Here is a 25,654-nt window from a genome sequence, read left to right on the forward strand (position 1 = left end):
CCCTCGCCCGGGGCGGGCGGCCTCGAGGGTCCCCAGACCTGCCCGGGACGGCAGTCCCCCAGCGCGGCGTCTGCCCCGGCCCGAGCCCGCCTCGGCCCAGCACCCCGGGAAGAAGGGCGGCCCGGTGCCCCTCCTGCCCTGTTCGTGGCCGCAGGCCTCTAGGAGGCAAAGTCCACAGGCATCCCTCTGCGCAGAGTGAGGCGGGCGGCGGGGCAGCACGGAGCCCCGCTCCCGCCTCCCGGGTCCCTCCGGCGCCTGCCCCGCCTGCCTGCCGGGGTCACGGGCGGTTTCCTTGTCCTTTCAGCCCCCGTCTCTCCTGGAGAAGAGTCCTGTGCGTCCTTTTCCTGCCATTTGTCTCATCGGGTTTTGCTCCTCCGGCGAAATACAGAAATAACTTCATATTCGAACGCAGAAAGCTGCCTCCAAACCCGCGCAGGTCTGCCTGAGCGGGGCGGTGGGGAGGGCGGAGGCCCCTTCTCCTTCCTGGGCTGAAACGCTGCAGCGCCGGAGTCCGGAGCGCCTTCTCTCCGGGCGGGGCCCCGAAGCCTCGCTCTGCCCGCCCCCACCTCTTCCCCTGGGCCCCCAACAGGTTTGACTGGTCGCACCTGACGCCCCGCGAGCTGAAGAACCGCTCTCAGGGGATACAGACTGAGGAGCGAGCCGGGCGCAACCCCTACTTCACGCTGGAGGGCCACGAGTTCCTCATCCTCGGGGGCTCCGTACACTACTTCCGGGTGCCGCGGGCCTCCTGGAGAGACCGGCTGCTCAAGCTGCGGGCCTGCGGCTTCAACACGGTCACCACGTGAGCGCGGCGCGGGGCCTCCGATGCGGGGTCCCGTGCGTGCCGTTCACGGCTCGTGCGGCTCAGCCGTCCTGCTTAGGTTGCCGGGCTGCGTCCGCGGGTGGGGATCACGGGGAACAGGAAAGAGGCGGCTTCGCTCAGGAGCCTTCCCAGTAGGAGGGCCCCGGGCCCTGTAGGAGAGCTGCTTTGTGACAGATGCTCAAAGTAGACTTCTAGGTAAAGGCTTGTTTTTTTTAAACACCAAAAACATTTTGCATCGGGGTATGGCTGATTAACAACGCTGTGATACTTTCCGTGAAGGGACTCGGCCATACGTATCGGTGTGTCCATTCTCCCCCGAACTCTCCTCCCGTCCAGGCTGCTGCAGGACAGTCGGCAGAGTTCCCTGTACTGTACAGCAGGTCCCTGTTGGTTATCCATTCTAAATACAGCAGTTTGTATGTGACCTTCAAAGTCCTCAACTATCCCTTCCCCTCTAAATGCATGTTGTTTTAACAACAATTTTTATGTCTATGAGATGAGCGCTTAGTGGAATGAGTGTGCGTGCTCAGTCGCTCACTCGTGTCCCACTCTTGCGACCCCCATGGACTGTAGCCCACCAGGCTCCTCTGTCCATGGGATTCTCCAGGCAAGAATCCTGGAGAGGGCTGCCATTTCCTTCTCCAGGGGATCTTCCCAACCCAGGGAAGTTTGCCTCTTAAGATCGCATATTAGAAAAAGGCCTGTCTTAGTGCCAGCGCGTGTAAGTACCCAATGGTGGTGTCATAAAGAAATGCAAGCCCAGCTTAGTCAGCGTGGTGTTTAACCTGACTGTGTGCTGAGAGGCGATGTGGTTAAGGTGTACTGACGACGATAGGATTTCTAAGCATCTTTGTGGCCTTACGTCGTCCTGACAACTGTGGGTGTACGGTCCCTACCCTGAGGGCTCTGCCAGCCGGGTTCCAGGGTCAGTTTTGCCCAGAGACCTGCCACAGCCCTCGGGGGTTCGAGGCTGCCTCCGAGGAAGTGGAGCAGAGGTTCCTGCCTGCAATCACCTGGCTGGTGGAGAATAAACCACGTCCCAAGTAAAAGCCGTATTTGAAAGAGGAAGAGTGGCGGTCCCTTCATAAGGGACCATTTCCACAGATGTCCTGAAGCTGAGAAAAGCAGGAGCTGATGACGATGGGGTGACAGTGAGTCCAGAGGGAAAGTCTGTGGATGTGGCCGGAACGGACTCGCAGGAGCTCCAGGAACATGCGCCGAGGGTCCGGCAGGCAGGGAGGCCCTCCCGTGGAGCCCAGAGCCCCCTGCCCCAGGACACGGGCCCGTGTCCCCCACCCTGGGAAGAGGGGCCCAGGGCGGGGAGCGTCGTCGTGGCCGCGGAGGGCCTCCTGGAGGGTCAGGCAGGTCCCAGGCCCTGCAGCTCCTCAGGACTGGACTCGGCTTAGGCAGCGGGGTTACCTGCCTGGAGCTTGGCACCCCTTCCTGTGAGGTTTTGTCCTCACAAGTCCAAGTGCCCTTGGCGGGGTATTTCATCATTTTATGATGCAGATTGTAGTTTTCTGGTTTTCTTATCTCTTCAAAGTGACAGTAACCTAAATTTATTTCCTATATTATCTTCTTAAACATCATTACCCTTGACCTAAAATCTTCTAATTGTTGGAACAGGGACTAACTGAATGAGTTATTGTCGGTTATTTAGGTCAGCGATCCCTAAATAGCTATTCAACTTTATTTTTACTTATTTAATTAAAAATATCTTTTCTTGGCCGTGCTCTGCGGCATGTGGGACCTTAGTGCCCCAGCCAGGCCTGACCCTGTGCTCCCTGCATCAGAAGCCCAGTCTTAACCACTGGATCCCCAGCGCTAAACTTTATTTTTCTGTTTCTTGATGAGACATATGTCACCAGCAATTCGAAAGGTCTGTTGTTTTCATGGTCAGGCTTTGGGGTTTTGTTTGGTAACGTCAAGAAAAAGTAAGGGCAGTCCCGAGAATCTAGGACTTCCCGTGTATAGAAGGAAAGAGCAGAAACGTGGTAGCAGACACCCTGGGGTGCCGTAATTTAACGTCCACATTGGTAACTGCATTCGTTACATTCATTCCAAAAGATTTCCATCCGCTTGCGTTCCTGGGTTAAGCCTCCACCAGTCGTTTCGGATGATTCTTATACCACATTGAAGTTTGGATGAAGCAGGGACCACTGGATGTTCCCATACCTCTGACCGGTCCCAGCTGGACCCAGAGCAGAAGCCCTTTGCACCCGAGTGTCCCCACCGCCCCCTTGTGGCAGAGCTAAGCATCGCACTCACTGAGGGGCCAGGGCTGGTCAGCACCAACCTGACCAGCACAGTGGACTAGAGGCTAGGAGCAGTAAATTGATAACTGGCTCATCTCATGTGCAGATACTTTAATAACAAAGTATTGCTGAGTTCTACTGAGGTCTTCCTGCATGCACTGAAGGGATGATACGGTTTTTCTTCACTCTTCTGTTAAAGCAGTAGTATTAGTCGCTCAGTCATGTCCGACTCTATGCGACCCTGTGGACTGTAGCTTGCCAGGCTCCTCTGTCCATGGGCTTCTCCAGGCAAGAATACTGGAGTGGGTTGCCATTCCCTTCTCCAGGGATTTTCCCGATCTCCTGCAATGCAGCCAGACGCTTTAGCATCTGAGCCACCAGGGAAGTGCGTTAAAACAGTAAGTTACATTGAAAAGTTTATTTCCTGATATTTAGCGCATCCACGGCTCTGGGATGAATTCTGCTTGGTTATGAGACATGCAGCTGTGGCACACACATGCAGATTGCTGAATTAGATTTGCTAGTGTTTTATTTCAGAGATGTACCTTTATGATGGTAACTAAACTTGACTTAAAATTTTATTTCTGAGTGTCTTGCTCAGTTTCTAAATCAATCTTACAATACACTTGTGACCTGACTTTATCTTCTTTTTTTATTCACTGAAAATATTTTGCAAAAGAAGTATTTTTACCTTGAATGTTTCTTAAAGTTCACTTGTAAAACTCTGTGACTACTATCTTTTGTGGTTGTGTGGTAACGGTTTTAGGGACAGTATAACTCTCCTGAATAGTTATTATTTAGTTCATGTTTCTAAAGGGCTTCCCTCATAGCTCAGCTGGTAAAGAATCCACCTGCAGTGCAGGAGACCCCAGTTCAATTCCTGGGTCGGGAAGATCCCCTGGAGAAGGGATAGGCTACCCACTCCAGTATTCTTGGGCTTCCCTTGTGGCTCAGCTGGTAAAGAATCTGCAACGCGGGAGGCCTGGGTTCGATCCCTGGTTTTGGAAGATCCCCTGGAGAAGGGAACAGCTGCCCACTCCTGTATTCTGGCCTGGAGAATTCTATGGATGGTATAGTCCATGGGGTGACAAAGAGTCGGCCAGCACTGAGCGACTTTCACTTTTCTATTCTAACATGTTTCCTATTTTGTTCTATACTCTTTTTTCCTTTCCTATTTCAGATTGACTGGGACTTAAAAAATTCTTTCTTGGAAGTTCTACATCATCCAGAGTTTGGGGACTTTTTTTCCTGAATCTTGTATAAACTTTAAGTCTTTTCAAAGAACTAGCTTGTAGATTTATGAATCTTGTCTATATAAACTTCTAATTTAGTTGCGTTTGCCTGGGACCGCAGACTAGGAGGCGGGACTTGGGCCTGGCTGAGACCTCGCTTGTGTGTTACAGCTGCACCTCGCGTTCGCGTGCTAAGTGCGTGCTCTGCACGGTCGGCCGCCGCACTCTCCGCGTGTTCACTAGAGTCAGTTTTTCACCTGTCTTGTTCAAATCTATGCTCTTACCTTTCTTTTTCGCTCTTGTTGTCTTTGTCTTGTGGAGAAGTATTTTAACTCTTTCCACTGTGGCTGTGGATGGACCCTTTCCCCCTCTGGTTCAGTAACCTTCTCCCTGAAGCTGTGTATTCAGAGCCTACAACGCCGTGATTATCACATCCTCTTGAGGCTTCATTCCTTTTATTACTACTTGATGCCTCTCAACCTCTATTTGTGAGGGGTTTTCTTTGCCTTAAAATCCACTTTGCCTGCTATTTAAGAGTGCTACACTAATTCTTCCTCATGTATATCTTTTTCCATATTTCTGTTTCAACTATTTTTTAGAAGTTTTCTTTAAATCACTTGTAAGCATCATTTAGCAAAACTTTTTCATTCTGTTCTCTCAATGTCTAGGTATAAACTTTTCCAGGCATATTTAGTCTTGAGCAAACCAATTTTTCATTCCTTCTCACAACAGGAGATCTTGAAATGCTTAGTCAGTTCTGCCATCACTTCAATTCAGTTCAGTTCTTGGAGGACCTTCCCCGTGGAGGACCCCCTCTTTTGCCGTTAACCCCACCCACCATAAAGCCACCAAGCATACACCTGCCTCACAAACAGCAGAGGAATTGTGCGAGTGAAAGTCGCTCAGTCTGTCCAACTCTCTGTGACCCCACAGACTGTACAGTCCATGGGATTCTCCAGGCCAGAATACTGGAATGGGTAGCTGTTCTCTTTTCCAGGGCATCTTCCCAACCCAGAGATGGAACCCAGGTCTCCCACATTGCAGGCAGATTCCTCACCAGCTGAGCCACCAGAGAAGCCCAATTACACCAAAGAAATTCAATTTTACAGAACAATTGCACCAAAGAAGTTGTCACGCTGTTAAGAAAGTTCTAGGGCCCACAACAGACTTCCCAACCTGGGGATCCGGCAAAGGGACTGAGACTCCCCAGGGAATCTGACTTTGGAGGCCAGTGGGATTTGATTACAGAACTTCCACAGGACAGAAAACAGACTCTCTGAGGGCACGAACAAAACCTTGTGCCCACCAGGACCCAGGAGGAAGGAGCAGTGACCCCACAGGAGACTGAGCCAGACTTGCCTGTGAGCATCCAGAGGCTCCGGCCTCAGGCCAACAACAAGGAGGGAACACAGCCCTGCCCATCAACAGGAAACTGGACTAGAAATTTACTGAGCATGGCCCCGCCCACCAGAACAAGACCCAGTTTTCCCCTCAGTCAGTCTTTCCCATCAGGAAGCTTCCATAAGCCTCTTGTTCTCACCCATCAGAGGGCAGAGAGGATGAAAACCACAATCACAGAAAACTAACCAACGTGATCACATGGACCACAGCCTTGTCCAACTCAGTGAAACCATGAGCCATGCCAGGTAGGGCCACTCAAGTCAGCCAGGTAATGATGGAGTTCAGTTCAGTCGCTCAGTCGTGTCCAACTCTTTGTGACCCCATGGACTGCAGAATGCCAGGCTTCCCTGTCCATCACCAACTCCTGGAGTTTACCCAAACTCATGTCCATCCTGTCAGTGATGCCATCCAATCATCTCATCCTCTGTCATCCTCTTCTCCTCCTGCCTTCAATTATTCCCAGCATCAGACTCTTTTCAAATGAGTCAGCTCTTCGAATCAGGTGGCCAAAGTATTGGAGTTTCAGCTTCAGCATCAGTCCTTCCAATGACTATTCAGGACTAATTTCCTTTAGAATGGACTGGTTGGATCTCCTTGCAGTCCAACGGACTCTCAAGAGTCTTCTCCAACACCACAGTTCAAAAGCATCAATTCTTCGGCACTCAGCTTTCTTTATAGTCCAACTCTCACACCCACACATGACTACTGGAAAAACCATAGCTTTGACTAGACGGACCTTTGTTGGCAAAGTAATGTCTCTGCTTTTGAATATGCTATCTAGGTTGGTCACAACTTTTCTTCCCAGGAGCAAGCGTCTTTTAATTTCATGGTTGCAGTCATCATCTGCAGTGATTTTGGAGCCCCCCAAAATAAACTCTGACACTGTTTCCACTGTTTCGCCATCTATTTGCCATGAAGTGATGGGACTGGATACCATGATCTTCGTTTTCTGAATGTTGAGCTTTAAGCCAACTTTTTCAGTCTCCTCTTTCACTTTCATCAAGAGGTTCCTTAATTCTTCACTCTCTGCCATAAGGGTGGTGTCATCTGCATATCTGGGGTTATTGATATTTCTCCCGGCAATCTTGATTCCAGCTTGTGCTTCATCCAGCCCAGCATTTCTCATGATGTACTCTGCATATAAGTTAAATAAGCAGGGGACAGTATACAGTCTTGACATACTCCTTTTCCGATTTGGAACCAGTCTGTTGTTCCATGTCCAGTTCTAACAGTTGCTTCCTGACCTGCATACAGATTTCCCAGGTCTGGTATTCCCATCTCTCTAAGAATTTTCCACAGTTTGTTGTGATCCACACAGTCAAAGGCTTTGGCATAGTCAATAGAGCAGAAGTAGATGTTTTTCTGGAACTCTCTTGCTTTTTCGATGATCCAATGCATGTTGGAAATTTGATCTCTGGTTCCTCTGCCTTTTCTTAGTCCAGCTTGAATATCTGGAAGTTCACAGTTCACCTAATATTGAAGCCTGGCTTGGAGAATTTTGAGCATTACTTTGCTTGTGTGTGAGATGAATGCAATTGTGCAGTAGTTTGAGCATTCTTTGGCATTGCCTTTCTTTGGGATTGGAATGAAAACTGACCTTTTCCAGTCCTGTGGCCACTGCTGAGCTTTCCAAATTTGCTGGCATATTGAGTGCAGCACTTTCACAGCATCATCGTTTAGGATTTGAAATAGTTGAACTGGGATTCCATCACCTCCACTAGCTTTGTTCGTAGTGATGCTTCCTAAGGCCCACTTGACTTCACATTCCAGGATGTCTGGCTCTAGGTAAGTGATCACACTATCATGATTATCTGGGTAGTGAAGATCTTTTTTGTACAGTTTTCTGTGTATTCTTGCCACCTCTTCTTAATATATTCTGCTTCTGTTAGGTCCATACCATTTCTGTCCTTTATCGAGCCCATCTTTGCATGAAATGTTCCCTTGGTATCTCTAATTTTCTTGAAGAGATCCCTAGTCTTTCCCATTCTGTTGTTTTCCTCTATTTCTTTGCACTGATCACTGAAGAAGGCTTTCTTATCTCTTCTTGCTATTCTTTGGAACTCTGCATTCAGATGCCTATATCTTTCCTTTTCTCCTTTGCTTTTCACTTCTCTTCTTTTCACAGCTATTTGTAAGGCCTCCTCAGACAGCCATTTTGCTTTTTTGCATTTCTTTTTCTTGGGGATGGTCTTGATCCCTGTCTCCTGTACAATGTCATGAACCTCATTCCATAGTTGATCAGGCACTCTTATCTATCAGATCTAGGTCCTTAAATCTATTTCTCACTTCCACTGTATAATCATAAGGGATTTGATTTAAGTCATACCCGAATGGTCTAGTGGTTTTCCCTACTTTCTTCAATTTAAGTCTGAATTTGGCAATAAGGAGTTCATGATGTGAGCCACAGTCAGCTCCCAGTCTTGTTTTTGCTGACTGTATAGAGCTTCTCCATCTTTGGCTGCAGAGAATATAATCAGTCTGATTTCAATGTTGACCATCTGGTGATGTCCATGTGTAGAGTCTTCTCTTGTGTTGTTGGAAGAGGGTGTTTGCTATGACCAGTGCATTCTCTTGGCAAAACTCTATTAGTCTTTGCCCTGCTTCATTCCGTATTCCAAGGCCAAATTTGCCTGTTACTCCAGGTGTTTCTTGACTTCCTACTTTTGCATTCCAGTTCCCTATAATGAAAAGGACATCTTTTTTGGGTGTTAGTTCTAAAAGATCTTGTACATCTTCATAGAACCGTTCAACTTCAGCTTCTTCAGCATTACTGGTTGGGGCATAGACTTGGATTACTGTGATATTTAATGGTTTGCCTTGGAAACAAACAGAGATCATTCTGTCGTTTTTGAGATTGCATCCAAGTACTGCAATTCAGGCTCTTTTGTTGACTATGATGGCTACTCCATTTCTTCTAAGGGATTCCTGCCTGTAGTAGTAGATATAATGGTCATCTGAGTTAAATTCACCCATTCCAGTCCGTTTTAGTTCGCTGATTCCTATAATGTCAACATTCACTCTTGCCATCTCCTGTTTGACCACTTCCAATTTGCCTTGATTCATGGACCTGACCTTCCAGGTTCCTATGCAATATTGCTCTTTACAGCATCATACCTTGCTTCTATCACCAGTCACATCCACAGCTGGGTGTTATTTTTGCTTTGGCTCCATCTCTTCATTCTTTCTGGAGTTATTTCTCCACTGATCTCCAGTAGTATATTGGGCACCTACCAACCTGGAGAGTTCATCTTTCAGTGTCCTATCTTTTTGCCTTTTCATACTGTTCATGGAATTCTCAAGGCAAGAACACTGAAGTGGTTTGCCATTCCCTTCTCCAGTGGACCACATTCTGTCAGACCCCTCGACCATGACCCGCCTGTCTTGGGCAGCCCCACACGGCATGGCTTAGTTTCATTGAGTTAGAAAAGGCTGTGGTCTATGTGATCAGATTGGCTAGTTTTCTGTGATTATGGTTTCAGTGTGTCTGGCCTCTGATGCCCTCTCGCAACACCTACCGTCTTACTTGGGTTTCTCTTACCTTGGACGAGGGGTATCTCCTCATGACCGCCCCTCCTGACCTTGAACATGGAGTAGCTCCTCTGGGCCCTCCTGCGCCCAGAAATCCCATGTCTGTTGTTATTTTGATTAATTTTTAGCAATATTTGGTAGATATATATAGACGTTTATAGTTTTTACCTTTTCTTTGAATTTCTAGTGGAAATGACAAAGGATAGGATGGTGAGTGGGATAATTTATGGATAAATTCAAGGAATTTAGAATCATAGGATTATTGGCAGCTTAGAACACAAGTGGATGACTAGAAAGGACCTACTGAAAATAACCACTGTGTGTGTGACAAGGTTTAAGTACCAGCGGAAACTTCAGCTTTTTCCACAACAGAGCTCTCTCAGGGCTTGGGACTGACCTGGCAGTTTGGAGGAAAGAAATAAAAGCATGCTGTTTGTACTTCCCTCTTCCCTGCCACAGCTACGTCCCGTGGAACCTCCACGAGCCGGAGAGAGGCACATTCGACTTCTCCGGGAACCTGGACCTGGAGTAGGCTCTGTGACCCGGCCGGGCGGGGCCAGGGGGTCTGGGGGGCGGGGCCCCACGGGGCATCCCACGGGGCAGAGGGGGCTGCGGGGGGAGCCTGTGCCGGCCCCACGCCCTCCATCATGACCCCGCCACCCCCGGGGCGGGCCTGCCCCCCCTCCCCGAGTCCAGCCCTGCAGCCGTCCCCAGGTGCCCGGCTCGCAGGGTGGTCCCCGCTGGGCTGGGTGCCTCAGGTCAGGCCCTCGGTCAGGACTTTGTGCCCCGGGGCGAGGCACTTCCTTCTGCTCGTGCCCCAGAGCAGCCGCGCCAACGTCCCAGGCTGGGGGCTTGGCGGTGACCCCGGGAGGTGTCTCTGCTCTTCGGGGGGTTGTCCTGACCTCAGAGTCCCCAGCCCCCCAGGGAGGGCCGGGCCGGTAAGGGGAGGGGGCACTGGGCGAGAGGCCCTTGTGCTCCGCGAGCCCTGAGAGTTGGTGACCCCAACCCCCTAGGGCCTTCATCCTGCTGGCGGAGGAGGTGGGGCTGTGGGTGATCCTGCGTCCAGGCCCCTACATCTGCAGCGAGATGGACCTTGGGGGCCTGCCCAGGTGAGCAGGGCCGGCCAGGAGCTGTGGCCTTGGTGGGGCTCTGCTGACCCTTTGGTCCAGTCCGAGGACAATGGCGCCTGTTTTGGGTCTCGCTGTCATCACAGCAACGCGGGTGGTGATGCTCTTCCGTTATCCCTGGAGCTGGTGGGCTCCCCGTGTGTCCACACTCCCTCCAGTGGACAGTCTGCCTCCTGGTCAGTGGAGGCTTTGCCCTCCGGGACGGGTGTGTCTGTAGTCTGGCTGAGGAGCAGGACCCACACCCTGCAGGTGACCTGGGGCTGCTTCATTCCTGCTGTCGGCTCCTCTCTGTCCAACTCCTCGGCCTCAGAGGAGCGCTAACTCTGTCCCTAAGCCTGTGCTCTGCTCACAGCACAGGTTTTTCATGAATTGACAAAGAAGGCAGGAGAGTGTTCATAGACCCTCACAACGCCTGTCCTTAGGACGCCGGTGTGCAGCTCCTCCTGGGATGGGTCCGAAAGCTCCTGGGGCCCTGGACAAGAGGGTGGGCCCGGGACCCCACCCCGCCTGCTGAACTTGCCACCCCACACCCCAGCTGGTTACTGCAGGACCCCACGTCGCAGCTGAGGACCACCAACCGCAGCTTTGTGAACGCTGTGAACAAGTACTTCGACCACCTGATCCCCAGGGTGGCTCTGCTCCAGGTGAAGACAGACGGCTGCATCCCGCGATCCTCTGCTGCAGGACCACAGCCGTCCTGGCTCGAGTCCGCAGAGAAGGGCGCTGACAGCCTGCGGCAGGAACTCCAGACCCCCCGCCCCGAGGCGCCTTTTCTAGAGCCAGCGTCCCAGCTCCAGCTCAAGAGTTGAGCGTGTGCCCCTCACAGGGGCGGCCGGGGGTCGCCCGGCAGAGCTGCAGGGCTGGAGGGGGGCGGCTGCCATTCTTCTCGCTGTGGGCTGGGCTTCAGGGAGCAGAGACTTAGAGTGGACGGCAGTGGGTGAGATCACCTTCAGCCCTGAAGGAGGTCTGCTCGCACGTCCGGGGCCCCGTTGGTGCTCAGCAGCCGACAGGGTGCTCTGAGGAGTGGGTGCAAGGGAGAAACAGAGGCTGTGAGGGCTGCCGGCGGCTCAGGGGCTGGGGTCCCTGGAGGGGGCTTGTGGGCGGAGCCAGTGTCCCCTCCGGCTCGCTGGGTGGTTTCCATGGATGGGAATCAGTGGGTCTGGTGGGGGAGGATGGGGAGCGGGAGCAGAGGGGCCAGCATGGAGCCCTGCCTCCCAAGCAGGTGGACGGCGGGGGGCGGATGCCCCCTGGTGGATGCCCGCGTGCCACGGGTTTGAGGCCCGTGAGTGAGCGGCTCCTGGACCGGGCTTGGGGGGCTCACCCGCTGGCCTGCGGTCCTGTCCCAGTACCTCCAGGGAGGCCCCATCATCGCGGTGCAGGTAGAGAACGAGTACGGCTTCTTCTACAAGGACGAGGCCTACATGCCCTACCTGCTGCAGGTGAGCCGTCTGCCGCCCTCCGGCCGGGCGCCCACCCTCCGGGCCGTGGGGCCGAGGCTCAGCGTCCCTGTGAATCCGCCTGCGGTCAGGGCAGCCAGGGAGGCCGGGGCAGCGCTGGCATGGGGTGAATGTGCGGCTTCTTCCCTGCCATCTCAGGCTTCCTGTCGGAGCCGGGAGGGCAGGGGGAAGCGGGGTGGAGGGAGTGCCGAGTCCTGGGCAGTGACCGTGCCGCTGCGGCCTGTGACGTGGGCACCCTCTCTTCCGCTGTCTTTGCCGTCTCGGGGGCGTCTCAGGTCGGGGGGCACCCGTGGTCCCGGTGCTCTTCCCTGGGGTGAGACCCTCGGCCCCCAGCCCACAGGAAGCAACCAGGGCGTGAGTGTAAAGCGGGGGTCCCATGTGTCTTGCTCACTTCGGGCAGGCGCAGTGGGGGGGCCCTGCAGCCAATGTCACCCCCGGCCCCCCACGTCCGTCTCATTCAGCAAGATTCTGATTCCTCGATCTGTAGACTGTGCCTGTAGACTCACTGTGGGCCCCAGGCTGGCTTGGTGAGCGCAGGACGCACAGACAGGGTCCTCTGCCCGGGCGTCTGTCAGCTGTGTGTTCCCTGAGTAAGCATGGCTTCCAGATGGGACAGCCCCGGCCCACCTCCCCGGGAGGGTGTGCATCCCTGAGTCCAGACAGGACCCGGCTTTGCGACGCTCACCTCTCTCGGCCCGCAGTCCCGCCGCCCTCCCCAAGGCTCCCCTGTCTGTCTGTCAGTCTACACGTGTGTCCAGTGATGGCTGACTTCCTGTCGCATGTCCAGTGATTGCTCACTTCCTGTCGCGTGTCCAGTGATCGCTGACTTCCTGTCTGCCCCTCCCGCTGTCAGCCGTCTGTCCGTCATCTGTCTGTGTGTCTGTTGTCTTTCTGCCTGTATGTTAGCTATCTATAAATCTTATCATTTATCTATTATCTACCTGCCTGTGTGTCATCTGTCTTTACATCTATTGTTTATCTGTTGTCTATAGGTCCATCTCTGTATGTCTCATCCATGTATCTCTCTCTCCACATCTCTCTGTCTCTCCCCCGATGTAGGAACCCCCATTCCCTCGTGGACTCAGCTCTGACCTCTTCATTTGAGCCACGGCCATAGGGTACCAGGGTCACCCCCACCGTGTGCCCACCCCTGGGAAGACGGCAGGCTGGCCGGAGCCCCCAGCCCCCAGCTGCGGAGCGCCCTGTGCAGAGTGCCGACGCGGGCCTTCCTCTCTAGCACCCATGGTGCTATCTGAGCCCCGGCATATCTGCCTCCTACTTGCTTGTATTTCCCTCTTTCAAGGAAAACAAGGGGGTGATGTCATCCTGTCCGACTCTCTCCACAGGCCCTGCAGCAGAGGGGCATTGGAGGGCTGCTCCTGACCGCGGACAGCACAGAGGAAGTGATGAGAGGACACATAAAGGGAGGTAGGAACCCAGACTTGTTTTAGGGGAGACGCGAGGCTGCGGCAAGACCACTGACTCCTGAAGGAGCCTCAGCAGGGCCAAGCGCACACCCACGCCCGACCCCAAGTGCCCAGATGGCGGGCCGAGGGTGATGTTGCCCTGGCGAGGACTCGGGGTCGGCGGTGGACATGGGCGTGATGTCGCCTGGTGAGGTCTTGGGGTCGGGGGTGGACCCGGGCGTGATGTCGCCTGGTGAGGACTTGGGCTTGGGGGTGGCGTGCCCGCGGGCGGGCTCCCGGGTCCTCGCTCCTGACGTCTCCCTGGAGCCTCTTCCTCGCACCTTTCCCTCTTTCCCAGTTTTTCTGTGGCTTAGGGTCTGGGCTGGAGCTGGAGATGCTCAGAGTCAAGCGTTGCCCAGCCTAGGAGCTGTGTAGCAGCAGGAGGCGGTGCTGAGTGGGGCCCGGCCTCCAGAGCCAGCTGGGACCCCGGCTGCGGTCACCGCGGGCGCGCAGTGCCCCCAGGCAGCAGGTGGTGGGGGGATGTCGCCGAGCAGTGGAGGACAGAATCAAAAGGCTACAGCCACAGGGGCAGTGACCAGGGCAGCATGTGTCCAGGGCCCCTTCTTGGTGGCATGCCCACTCTGTTACTGCTGACCATGGACCCTGTGCTGACCATGGAGTGTGCTGGCCGTGGACCCTCTGCTGGCCGTGGATCCTGTGCTGGCCACGGAGTGTGCTGATTTTGGAGTGTGCTGACCCTGGACTGTGTGCTGACCGTGGAGTGTGCTGACCGTGCAGTGTGCTGACCGTGGAGAGCGTGTTGACTGTGGACACTGTGCTCACCACGGGTCTGGGGGTTCCAGGTCCACGTGAGTCATGTGACCTTGATCTAGTCCACTTCTCTTCACACAGCAGGCTGCTTTGAACTGCCCTTCTTCCCTCACGTTGTCCCCGAAGTGCCAGGGACGTGAGGGCATGAGTGGCAGCCCTTCCCACGTGCAAAGGGAGGAGCCGCTGCTGCCCCTTCCTCCGAGGGCGCCCCCCACCCACGTCAGGGGTGGCGAGCCCCAGCAGCCCCCCGTCCTCTCTGTCTCTGCAGTGCTGGCCAGCATCAACATGAAGGGGTTCAAGGTGGACTCGTTCAAGCATCTGTACAAGCTGCAGGTAGGTGGCGGCTGCGGGCCTGGGCAGAGCTGCTCAAGGACAGGCCTTGGGCCCAGCTTCCGGACCAGGGCCGCTTGTCTCGGGCAGTGCGGGGAGTGCCTCCCAGGAGGCCCCAAGGGACAGAGGGGGGTGAACGTGGATGCCTGGCATGGGGCCGTGGCTAAGAAGTCTCCCCGGAGGTGCGCTGGGCAGCTCTGCCCCCTGGCCCCGTGAGCCGCGCAGTGGATGGACACAGCGCCGGGCCGGCGGCCCCTCTCCCGGCTCAGCGGGGCCCGGTGCTCGGGATCAGCTCTGCTTCGCCAGAACTCTGCAGGCTCCCTGCGCCTGCAGACCCACCCTGCCAGGCGCAAACACCCCTGTTGTGGCCACAGCGCTCTCCCCTCAGCCTCCACCCTCCTCCACAGTCTTTTCTCTTTTTTTAAGATGTTTTGATGTGGACCATTTCTAAAGTCTTTATTGAATTTGTCACAGTATTGCTTCTGTTTTCGGTTTCTGTTTTTTGGCCAAGAGACATGTGGTCCCTAGTTCCCTGACCAGGGATCTCACCCACACCCCTTGCGTCAGGAAGCCAGGCATTGACCACTGGCCCGCCAGGGGCGTCCCCTCGGTTTTAGCCCTTTGCTCACTGGTTTCTGCATCTCCGGCCTCCTTGGAAGCAGGGAGCTGTGCTGAGGGCAGCGCCTCCCTTGTTGCTGTTTTCCTCTCGTTCCTTTAAAAGCAGTTTTATTGAAGAACAATTTATACACCGTTGAATCCGCCCATTGAAAATGTATGATTAGCACAGCGTTTTGCAACTGGCACCTGTCTGGAAGGCCTCCTCCTGCAGTCAGCTCCCTCCCTCCCTCCGTCCCAGGGAGCCGTAATGGGCTTTTCTGGACCTTTCATCAAAACGGGGCCTCAGGTATCCAGTCTCTCATACTGCCTGATGACTCTGAGGCCCACGTGTTGTGGCCTCAACTGCCACCGCGTCCCTCGCGACGGCGGCGCTGCATCCCCCCGAGGACAGCGGCCGCGTCCCTCCCGATGGAGGAGCTCCTGCCGCGCACGGACCTCAGGGCCCTGCTCCCCGCCTCGGTGGTGCTGACACAGGTTGCTTGCGTTTTGAATGCTGACCCCTGCTTGCATTCTGAGGCTGCATCCCCCTTGGTTGTGGGGTAGTCTCATTTTATATACTGGTTTCAGCTCGTTCAGATTTTGTTGAGGACTTTTGCTTCTGTGTTCGTGAGGAATGCTGACGCTTGGTTTTCTTTTCTCGAAATGCCTTTATTCGATTTTGGAATTAGGGTCATGCTGACCTCATAAAATGCCCTCCTTTTCTATCTCCTGGAAGAGATTTTGTAGAAATGTTAGTATATCTTACTCACCGTTTGGTAAAATTCACCATTGAGCGCATCTGGACTTGAAATTTTCTTTTTCAGAGGGCTTTTTATTTAGTTTTCCTGATGGATGCAGCATGGCTCAGGTTAGTCCCTCTTGAGTGAGTTCCAGTAGCTCGTGTCTTTATTCTGTCCTTTTTCACCTGTACTTTGAATTCATGACCGTAGAGTGTTTGTAATGATTCATTAGTATCCTTTGAATGTCTTTGTTGTAAGTAATGATGACCTTTCTTCCACTCCTGTTATTGACAATTTCATGTATTTCTTCTTTTTTTAAAAATCTTGGTCAGTATGACTTGAAGCTTATCACTTTGTTGATATTTTCAGAGAACCGTATTTTGGCTTTTTTCTCTATTATGTTTTTCTTTTCTATTATTTCTGCTGTAATCTTTAACATTTTCTACCTTATGCTTCCTTAATGGATAGAATTTGCTCTACTTTTACTAGGGTTTTTTTTTTTTTTTCTGGTTGAAGCTTAGGTTACTGACTTGAGACTTTCTGTTTTTCTAATACAAGCATTTAGTGCTATGAATTTTCCTGTGTACACTGGTTTTGCTCCATCCCACCAATTTTGAAATGCTGTATTTTTTTTTTATTTTCAAGTGATGTTTTTAAAAATGTTCAGAGCATTAAACTTTCATTGGATTTAATTACTAAATTTTTGTTTCTTTACTCCATGTGTCCGTTGGAAGCATATTGTTTAATTTGTCAGCATTTGGGGATTTTCTAGATACCATTCTGTTGGTGATTTCTGTTTTAATGCTGTGAAGATCCAAGAACCTGCCTGGTGTGACTGTTCTTTCGTGTCTGCTACGGTTTGCCTCACGGCTTGTGCTGTGGCCATTCCTGGTGCGTGGCCCGTGCGCGTGCATGGCGGTGCTCTGCGTCTGTTTGTGCGTTTCCATCAGGTCAGGCTGGTGGGCGTCACTGCCGGGTAAGCTCTGCCCTTTCTGGTGATCAGAGCTCAGGCCATCGATTACTGACGGATAGAGCTGACGGCTCTGGGCTTCTGCGTGGGCTGTTCCCCTCTCAGCCTGTCCTCACCAGGCCACAGGTCCCCGCCGTCCTTGTTGTGAGCGCAGGATGCCCTCGGCAATAGCCATCAGGCTATTATTTCCTTTGTTTTACTCTTTGGTTTATTTTCTGCTTTTTTCTGATTTCTTGAGATGGGTAATCAGCCCCCACCCCCGGTTTTATGTTTCTTTTTGTCCCTTTGTCTTAATACACGTGGGGTGTGTTTTTGGGCCTGTGGGGAACAGGAGCCACTGCTGTGGGTGGTTGCAGGGGTGCGCTGGGTGAGGGGCAGGGAGCGTCCATGCCCAGCAGGGACGAGTGGAGAGGGAGCCCCTCAAATGCTGACTTGTCATCTTCAGATCTTCTGATCTCCCTTCTTCCTGGCATCAGACTTAGCATTTGATTTGGTTTGTTCCTAGAGACACAAGCCCATTCTGATCATGGAATTCTGGGTCGGCTGGTTTGATACCTGGGGAATCGATCACAGGGTGATGGGTGTGAACGGTGAGTCTGCCGTGGTGTCTGACCTGCGAGGGTCGCTTACCTTGCCCCGCTCTTCGGTCAGCTCTCGGACCTGCACCTCCTGTGGAGGGGTTGCAGCCAAGCCTGAGGGCGTGGGGGCCTGAGCCACTGGCTCCACGCCCTGGAGGCTCGCTGCACCATGGATGGACAGGTGGTTGGGTAAACAGTGATGAGTCCCCCACCCCTGACCAAGCAGGTGCGGGGACAGAAGAGGCAGGGCCAGCTGCCGGGGGGTCCCGCACGGTCTCTGAGGGCGGGATGCATCTCCTAACAGTCACAGAGGCCTCTGCAGCTGAGGGGCCAAGAGGTGAGCGTGACTGGAGATCCTGGAGCCAAAGCAGCAAAGCTCTCAGGCCCAGCTCTGTGGCCCCAGTGAGGTGGCCCCTGAAACCTCCTCCTCCCGGGAGCGCCGTTGTCAGGATGAAGTGTGGCGATCTGGTAGACCGCCCAGAGCAGTGCCTGGAGGAGGCTGTTAATAGAAGTGTTTTTCTACTAACTGTATTTACAAAAGCAAGCTGACTTGTACTGGAAATAAAGACAACAATCGAAAGATAGTAGGTAACTGAGAAAGGCCTGCTTTGAACAGCAAAATAGGGAGCAAACAAGAATAACTCCAGACGGCCCCCAGTCAACACGGGTTTCCGACCACGTGTCTGTCGGGCACTGTGCGTGTTTCTTCCTATCAGTTAATTCTCATCCATGTGTGATGGGGGAGGGATGAGGACCCTGTTCAGCAGGCAAGGGAGCTGAGGCTCTGAGAGAAAGTGGGCTGAGCACGGCCAGATGGACAGCGAGGCGCACAGCCAGTGCTGAGCCACACCTGGCGAACTTCCAGCCAGGCTGCCTCCTTTAGGGCCGGCGAGGAGATGGCCGTGGGGCACAAATGAGACAGCGGCGGCCACTGCCCCAGAGGCACCATCCGAGCAGGTGGTTAGCAAGAATAGATGAATTATTTGTATAATTTCAAAAATTTAATGGACATGCGATCCTTAAGTGATGTAAAGGCTCTCAGGCTGCTATTTAATAGATGTAGCTCAGAGTCAAATTCTCTGGGAGAAGTAACTTTTGGAAAGGCTCTTAGTATTGGAGAAGGGAATGGCGAGCCACTCCAGTACTCTTGCCTGGATAATTGCATGGACAGGGGAGACGGGGGGGCTACAGTCCGTGGGACTGCAGAGAGTCGGACACAACTGAGTGACTAACACTAGCTTAGTATGGACAAGCTTAGTTTTCTAGGGTACTTGTGGTCGATTCCGCCTGCTGTCTGGTTAGAATCTCCGTGGACTCTGAGGGACACACGGTTGAGCTGGCTGTGGGGCAGCGCCAGAGAGGAGTGGCTTTCCCAAAGGTTCTGTCATCTCTGAAGTTTTGACCTCTGCTATTTCTCGTCTTCCTCCTCTGCAGAAGTTGAAAAGAGCGTGTCTGAATTTATCAGATATGGCATCTCCTTCAACGTGTACATGTTCCACGGGGGGACCAACTTTGGTTTCATGAACGGGGCCACGAGTTTCGAGAAGCACAGAGGTGTTACCACGAGCTACGGCAAGTGCTGTCCGGCTCGGCCGCCCTGAGCCGGGGGCCCCGATCTACACTGAGCACCGAGAGTTCCCTCCTCTCTCTGCCTTCCTTCCCTCTGAGATGTGCACACTGCAGAGAGCAGGCTGACCTCGCCGCAGAGGGGCCACCGTGACCTCTCACTCTGCCCTGCCCGTCCTGATCACGGGCCCCTGACCTGGGCTCCCCGGCAGAACCCGGGGTGGTGCCGTGTGGGCCCCGGAGGCCTCCTGGGCGGCCGGGCTGGGGGCAGATGAGTGTCTGTGAAAGGAAGCGGGGAAGGCCTGGTGGCCGTGGCCTCAGACCCGGGCATGGCTGCGGGGATGGCCAGAGTGGTCTGGGCTGGGAAGTCGGCTCCCACCCACTTCGGGGGCCCCAGCCCAGCGAAGGCGGCCGGTGGGGGGGCCCCGGCCCAGCGAAGGCGGCCGGTGGGGGGGCCCCGGCCCAGCGAAGGCGGCCGGTGGGGGGGCCCCGGCCCAGCGAAGGCGGCCGGTGGGGGGGCCCTGCCCAGAGAAGGCGGCCGGTGGGGGGGCCCGGCCCAGCGAAGGCAGCCGGTGGGGGGGCCCTGCCCAGAGAAGGCGGCCGGTGGGGGGGGCGGACCCCGGCTCAGTGAAGGCGGCCGGTGGGGGGCCCTGCCCAGAGAAGGCGGCCGGTGTCTTGCAGACTACGACGCAGTGCTGACGGAGGCCGGGGACTACACCGCCAAGTACTTCATGCTCCGGAGCCTCTTTGAGTCCATCCTGGGTACTCAGCTGCCATTTTGCTGGGGGGCTGGCCATCCTCGGGAAGTTGTGGGAGTGGGTAGGAGAGGGAAGGGTTCCCTATGGGCAGAAACTTAAAAGTGCTTGTGAGGGCAGGGGCTGCCTTCATTCAAACCCTGGTTTTCCCACCTGAGAGCCGCGTTGTTTTTAAGCCCTTTAAGGGACAGCATCTGCTCTGTGAAGAGAGTGGTGCTTGTCCGCTAGAAGTTGGAGCGACTGTTGACAAAGCTCTCTGCATGGAGATGCCCTCATGCACCCCTGAGAGTCACCCTGTGAACTGTATCTGTGGAGATCACCTTAGGGGTGCGCCTCCCAGATGCCAGGGAGCCAGGCAGGGGCAGCGTCCGGTAGAGACCTCCCGCTCTGAGCTCCCAGGGGGTCTGGTCTCCCAGCGTCTCACAGCTTGAGGAACCCCGCCGGGCTGGGACCCCGTCTCCCGCGGCGTGAATCCGGGGAGGGCGGGGCAGCGTGGGGAAGGAGGGGATGCTTCCCGCTGCCCGTTTCCTTTGCAGTCAGGCCCCTGCCCCCTGTTCCGAGTCCCACTCCCAAGGCGGTGTACCCCTCCTTGAAGCTGTCTCACTACCTGCCACTGTGGGAGGCCCTGCCTTACCTGCAGAGGGTGAGCACCCTGGGCTCCGGGGACCGGGGGTGGCTACTGGGGACACGGGGGCTGGGGCCGGGCCGAGGCCACAGAGCAGGGAGGCCTTCAGGGCTTTCTGTGAAAGCGGGGACATGCTCCTACGTTTTGTCCACGTTTGGCACCAGCGGGCAGAGCCGGGGTGCCTCCTGGGAAGACCGTGAACGGGTGTGAACTGAAGAGTGGGGGGCCTGGGGGGGAGTGGGATCACAGAGACCCCTGCTCGCAGGCCCTGTCCTGAGCGTGGCCGAGCCAGCAGCCCGTGCAGCTGGGCTCCGCGTCCTCTCCAGCACCACCTCGTCCGACGGCGGGGCCCCCCAGCTCCCCCCAAGACTAGGGTCCGTGTCCGCGCAGAAGAGAAGGAGAGCCTTGCTTGGAAGATGCCGCTCTGCTTTTGTTCGTGTTAATCTGTTTTGCGTGTGTTGCTTTGGCCGTGCCAGGTCTTACTCGCGGCTCTTTGTTTTACTCGCCGTGCGGGGGATCTTTAGCCGTGGCACATGGGAGCTAGTTCCCTGACCAGGGACTGAACCCGGGCCCCCAACACAAGGAGCACAGCGTCTTAGGCCCTGGGAGACGTTCCCTCTTGAGCTCACAGGGTTTCTCCTGTGCTGAGCCTCCTGCCACTAGTGAGGCATGCCACGCACACTGTGGATGCGAAGTGCACGCTTGCTCGATGCGTTGCTTTGCTCCCTGGCAGTCGAGCTGGGACTCGGTTGTTGACGCTGCTGGTTCTCAGGATTAGAGCGGAGGCCCCTCTGCCCGCCCCCAGGCTCCTGGTCCGTGGAGACTAGGGCACAGGTGTCGTCACACGGAGTCTCATCAAAGGGCTCTTGGGGACCGTTAGGAGGCATAGCCAAGCTTGCCCAGGGTCTTAGAGAGAAGGGCCTGGTTCTCACCCCAGCTCCCTGCCCACCTCTCAGCCGGTCACTTCTAACGTTCCGATCAACATGGAGAACCTGCCCATCAACAACGGCAACGGCCAGTCCTTCGGGTTCGTGCTTTATGAGATGACCATCTGCTCCGGGGGCCGGCTCCATGCCAACGCACAAGATGAGGCTCAGGTGGGGCTGGGCGTCTGGCTGCAGGCAGGACATCAGCCCAGCTCCACCTTGGGGGCTGCCGTGGGCCCCTTTGCTGTTTGATATGCTTTTGAGCACCTCTGTGTGTGAGGCTTGACTGGGGTGGAAGAGGCCCACTTTACCTGTCATGCTGCAAGTCTGCTGGGGCCTCCGCTTCTGGCTGCCCGTGGACAGCAGGCTGGTGGCTGCCTTCCTGGAGACCGCCCCAACCCCGATCTCCCTGCCCGCTTCCTCTGGGTGGGCCTGTCCGTCTGATGCCAGCCCTTCTTTTGCAGGTGTTTTTGAATGAGACGAGTTTAGGGATTCTGACTGATGTTTATCGGGACATAGACATTCCTCCAATCACGGTATGTAACTCGAAAGTCGAGTTGCGGCCCTAGACTCGGGCCTCCAGCGCAAATGCGCTGTTTCTGAGGCAGACCCTCCCATCTCCCCATCTGCCGTGGGGTGATGGGCCCCTCAGGGTCCTGGCAGAAGGACTAGGGCTGCGAGTCTATGTGCACCCCCAGCCCTCATGTGTCCTGCACTTCAGCTTCTGCACTTGGGTGCCGGTGGACGTTTCCTGCCAAGCCCCTGGCCGGCGCTCTCACACCGCCGCTGAGCCCCAGGCGTCTGTGAGGGCGGGCCAGGCAGGACCCTCTGAAGCAGCAGCATTCAGGGCCCTTGGGGGGCCTCGGCTTCTCCCCTTCGCTTGTTTTCCCCCTGGGACTTTGAGAAGACTGGGCTCCAGGAAAGCCTTCCGTGGCCATATATCCCCATGAACTGGTCTGTCACAAGCAGGAATGTCAGCTTCTAAGGATCCTGGTGGAGAATCAAGGACGAGTCAATTTTTCATGGAAAATTCAAAATCAGCGGAAAGGTGGGCTCTGGTAACAGCCGTGCCCTCCCCGCCTCGTGACTTGGACCCGAAGATTGAGGGTGGGGTTGGAGGGAAGACTGAGCCCTGGCAGAGGTGGGGCCCTGGGTGTGGGGACCAGCGGCGTCTGTCCCCACCCTCCGTCCTGTCGACTCCCACTGCGGCGGGGGGGGCGTCCTGGCTGTCTGCAGGGGGACCCTGCCCCTCTGGGGAATTCCAGGGGAAGTTCAGGGCTTGGGTGGGAAGCTTTCCTGGTGGTTTGGAGACCCTCAGGCATGCAGGTCAGGCCAGTCCGTGCCCTTCCGGGCTGAGCCCTGGTCACTGATGACTCCGGACTGTGAGTCTGTGCTTGGACACCGGAGAGTGTCCTTACCTCTGCTGTCTCCCCGCTGCAGGATTGATCGGACCTGTTACTCTGGATAAAATCCCCCTGAACTGGTTCACCATTTATTCTCTGGAACTGAAAACGCAATTCTTCAAGAAGTACGTTCCTTCTAACCCTAACTCTAACCCTGACCCTGACCCTTGTCCTGGCCCTGGGTCTGGCCTAACCTTGGAGACCAGGGAGCTCGAGGCCTTCCACTCCTCCCTTTGCAGATGAGGGTCCACGATTCATGGCCCCAGAGTGAGGTGCTCAGGGTTATCTAGGATCCTGGTTCCAGCAGAGCCCCTAACAGAGAACCCCTGTCCTGAGGGAGAGGCCTGGGGTCAGCTTGTCCTGTGGGGGGGCCAGGGGTCAGCCCATCCTGTGGGGGAGGTCGTGGGGAGGTCAGGGGTCAGCCCATCCTGTGGGGAGGTCAGGGGTCAGCCCGTCCTGTGGGGAGGTCAGGGGTCAGCCCATCCTGTGGGGGAGGTCAAGGGTCAGCATGTCCTGTTGGGGGGGCCCGGGTCAGCCCATCCTGTGGGGACCCGGGGTCAGCCCATCCTGTGGGGGAGGTCAGGGGTCAGCCCGTCTTGTGGGAGGCCCAAGGTCAGCATGTCCTGTGGGGGGGCCAGGGGTCAGCCCGTCCTGTGGGGAGGTCAGGGGTCAGCCCGTCTTGTGGGGGTCTGGGGTCAGCCTATCCTGTGGGGGGGACCAGGGGTCAGCCCATCCTGTGGGGAGGTCAGGGATCAGCCTGTCCTGTGGTGACCCAGGGTCAGCGTGGGCCTTGGCACTGGGAAAGGCTTTCCTGCCCCTCATGTGTGGCCCCCCAGGCTCCGCTCTGCACGCTGGAGGCCTCTCGGGGGCCCCTCCTCGAGCCCTGCCTTCCACCTGGGCACGCTGATGGCTGGCTCCTCTCCACAGGACACCTTCCTCCAGCTGCTCGTGAGTGAGTGCCCCTCCACGCACGCCTGTCCTCGTGGAGTCTGGAAGGGAGGCCCCCGCGTTCTTTCCCTTCCTCATTTCAACCAAGGTTTCCAGCAGGTTTCAGTCTTCCTAACGTTTCATTGTTTAAGAAATAACACATCAGAGCACAGTGGAAAAGTTCAAACAATAATAATACGTAGACAGCAAAGATGTGGGTTCTCTCCCCGCCCCCCAGCTCCTCTCCACTTCCCAGAATGCGGTGCGGCCAATGGTTTCACGTGTGGTTTCACGAGTAACTGCCTGACACATACATGTCACCTTTTTACACTAATGGGATGTTCCATAAAGTGTATTCTCCAGCTTCCCTCCTTTCCTAGGATATTATTTTTTACCCGGTATATCCTCTATTTGTAAACACCTGCATAATACAAAGCACAAAACATGAATGCACAGATCAATAAATTATCACAGGCAACACATTATTACAATAGTGAACACTGTACGATCACCCCTGAGATGGACAATGAAACATTGCCAACACCCCTCCCAGCGTGCAGCTCCCCAACAGGTCCCAGTGCAGAGAGCAGCTAGTCAGTGAGGCTCCCTGACAGTGTTTCCAGATGAAACCTGGGTGTGTGTGAGGCGTGAAGGCTCCGCTCCGCTTCTCGCCTCCTCTTCCTGGGAGAGCCGGCGCCTCCCGTCCCGTTTCCCTGTCTTCCCCGGGGTGTTGGGCCTCGAATATCCTTGGATCACAAGCAGATGTCTAAAGCTGCATCGCTTTTATGGTTGTCAACCGTGGCGTTCATCCCTAGTACTTCGTCCTTGTTTCTGGAAGCAGAAGCCCTGCTGTTTGAAAACAGCACTGCCTGTCACAGGTTGGGAGTCTCGGGCTGCCCCCCGGGTGGCAGGGGCTCTGTGCCCCCTGGACTCCTCTCCGTGCTCCATGCCTGGGAGCCTCAGGCTGCCCCCCAGGAGCCTCGGGCTGTGCCCCCTGGACTCCCCTCCATGCTCTATGCCCAGAGCCTTGGGCTGTGCCCCCCAGGAGCCTCAGACTGTGTCCCCCAGACTCCCCTCTGTGCTCCATGCCCAGGAGTCTTGGGCTGCCCCCCAGGAGCCTCGGGCTGTGCCCCCTGGACTCCCCTCTGTGCTCCATGCCCAGGAGTCTTGGGCTGCCCCCCAGGAGCCTTGGGCTGTGCCCCCTGGACTCCCCTCCATGCTCCATGCCCAGAGCCCCGGGCTGCCCCCCAGGAGCCTCAGGCTGTGCCTCCTGGACTCCCCTCTGTGCTCCATGCCCGGGAGCCTTGGGCTGTGCCCCCCGGACTCCCCTCTGTGCTCCATGCCCGGAGCCTTGGGCTGTGCCCCCCAGGAGCTTCGGGCTGTGCCCCTGGACTCCACCCCCGCCCCGCGCTCCATGCCCAGAGCCTTGGGCTGCCCCCCAGGAGCCTCGGGCTGTGCCCCCTGGACTCCCCTCCATGCTCCATGCCCAGAGCCCCGGGCTGCCCCCCAGGAGCCTCAGGCTGTGCCTCCTGGACTCCCCTCTGTGCTCCATACCCGGGAGCCTTGGGCTGTGCCCCCCGGACTCCCCTCTGTGCTCCATGCCCGGAGCCTTGGGCTGTGCCCCCCAGGAGCTTCGGGCTGTGCCCCTGGACTCCACCCCCGCCCCGCGCTCCATGCCCAGAGCCTTGGGCTGCCCCCCAGGAGCCTCGGGCTGTGCCCCCTGGACTCCCCGCCGCGCTCCACGCCCGGGAGCCTCGCCTGCGCCCGGGAGCCTCGCCTGTGCCGTGCAGTGGCTGTGTTCTCAGGTCTCCAGCCTGCTCCCCTTGCAGGGCTGGAATCGCGGGTGTGTGTTCATCAATGGACGAAACCTTGGGCGCTACTGGAATATCGGGCCTCAGGAAGCGCTTTACCTGCCTGGCTCCTGGCTCCAGCCCGGCACCAACGAGGTGGGTGGCCCCAGCCCCCCTTTTGGGGCTCAGACCTGCCCGCACCCCAGGGCTGCTCATCCTGCGCGGGGCTCACCCTTGCTTCCGCCGCCCTGCCTGTCCTTCCAGATCGTCCTGTTCGAGAAGGAGAAGAGCGGCTCGGGCGTCTACAGCACAGACGTCCGCAGGTGGGCGGGGCCGGGTCCGCAGGTGGGCGGGGCCGGGTCCTGACGGCGTGTGCACTGCCCGAGT

The 25,654-nt window shown here is 56.0% G+C and overlaps 1 protein-coding gene and 1 long non-coding RNA gene across 14 annotated transcripts in view; one reads left to right on the forward strand and one right to left on the reverse strand.

Moving 5' to 3' along the window:
* GLB1L3 (galactosidase beta 1 like 3) overlaps positions 1-25,654 on the forward strand; it is a 33,185-nt gene that overhangs the window by 5,933 nt on the left and 1,598 nt on the right. For 4 of the 13 annotated variants that reach the window (XM_070767548.1, XM_070767547.1, XM_070767546.1 and 1 more), the window contains 17 exons: positions 305-436; positions 590-802; positions 9,699-9,767; positions 10,253-10,348; positions 10,902-11,010; positions 11,713-11,805; positions 13,170-13,251; positions 14,329-14,393; positions 17,203-17,287; positions 18,710-18,847; positions 19,523-19,603; positions 20,133-20,239; positions 21,178-21,318; positions 21,612-21,683; positions 22,117-22,195; positions 22,588-22,675; positions 23,387-24,171. In XM_070767548.1, the coding sequence (XP_070623649.1) occupies positions 305-436; positions 590-802; positions 9,699-9,767; positions 10,253-10,348; positions 10,902-11,010; positions 11,713-11,805; positions 13,170-13,251; positions 14,329-14,393; positions 17,203-17,287; positions 18,710-18,847; positions 19,523-19,603; positions 20,133-20,239; positions 21,178-21,318; positions 21,612-21,683; positions 22,117-22,195; positions 22,588-22,675; positions 23,387-23,894 (2,158 nt within the window). In that variant the 3' untranslated portion in view covers positions 23,895-24,171. Of the gene's footprint in view, positions 1-304; positions 437-589; positions 803-9,698; positions 9,768-10,252; positions 10,349-10,901; positions 11,011-11,712; positions 11,806-13,169; positions 13,252-14,328; positions 14,394-17,202; positions 17,288-18,709; positions 18,848-19,522; positions 19,604-20,132; positions 20,240-21,177; positions 21,319-21,611; positions 21,684-22,116; positions 22,196-22,587; positions 22,676-23,386; positions 24,172-25,306; positions 25,424-25,531; positions 25,591-25,654 lie in introns of those variants that run through there. The other 9 variants (XM_070767556.1, XM_070767552.1, XM_070767553.1 and 6 more) reach the window with 6 other exon arrangements.
* On the reverse strand, positions 23,654-25,597 carry LOC139176114 (uncharacterized). Its single transcript, XR_011560609.1, has 2 exons — positions 25,500-25,597; positions 23,654-24,308 (listed from the first exon to the last, which is right to left on the reverse strand). It is a non-coding gene; the product is annotated as an uncharacterized lncRNA (long non-coding RNA).

This window comes from Bos indicus, chromosome 15 (genome assembly GCF_029378745.1).
Source record: "Bos indicus isolate NIAB-ARS_2022 breed Sahiwal x Tharparkar chromosome 15, NIAB-ARS_B.indTharparkar_mat_pri_1.0, whole genome shotgun sequence".
NCBI classification, from domain to species: Eukaryota; Metazoa; Chordata; class Mammalia; order Artiodactyla; family Bovidae; genus Bos; species Bos indicus.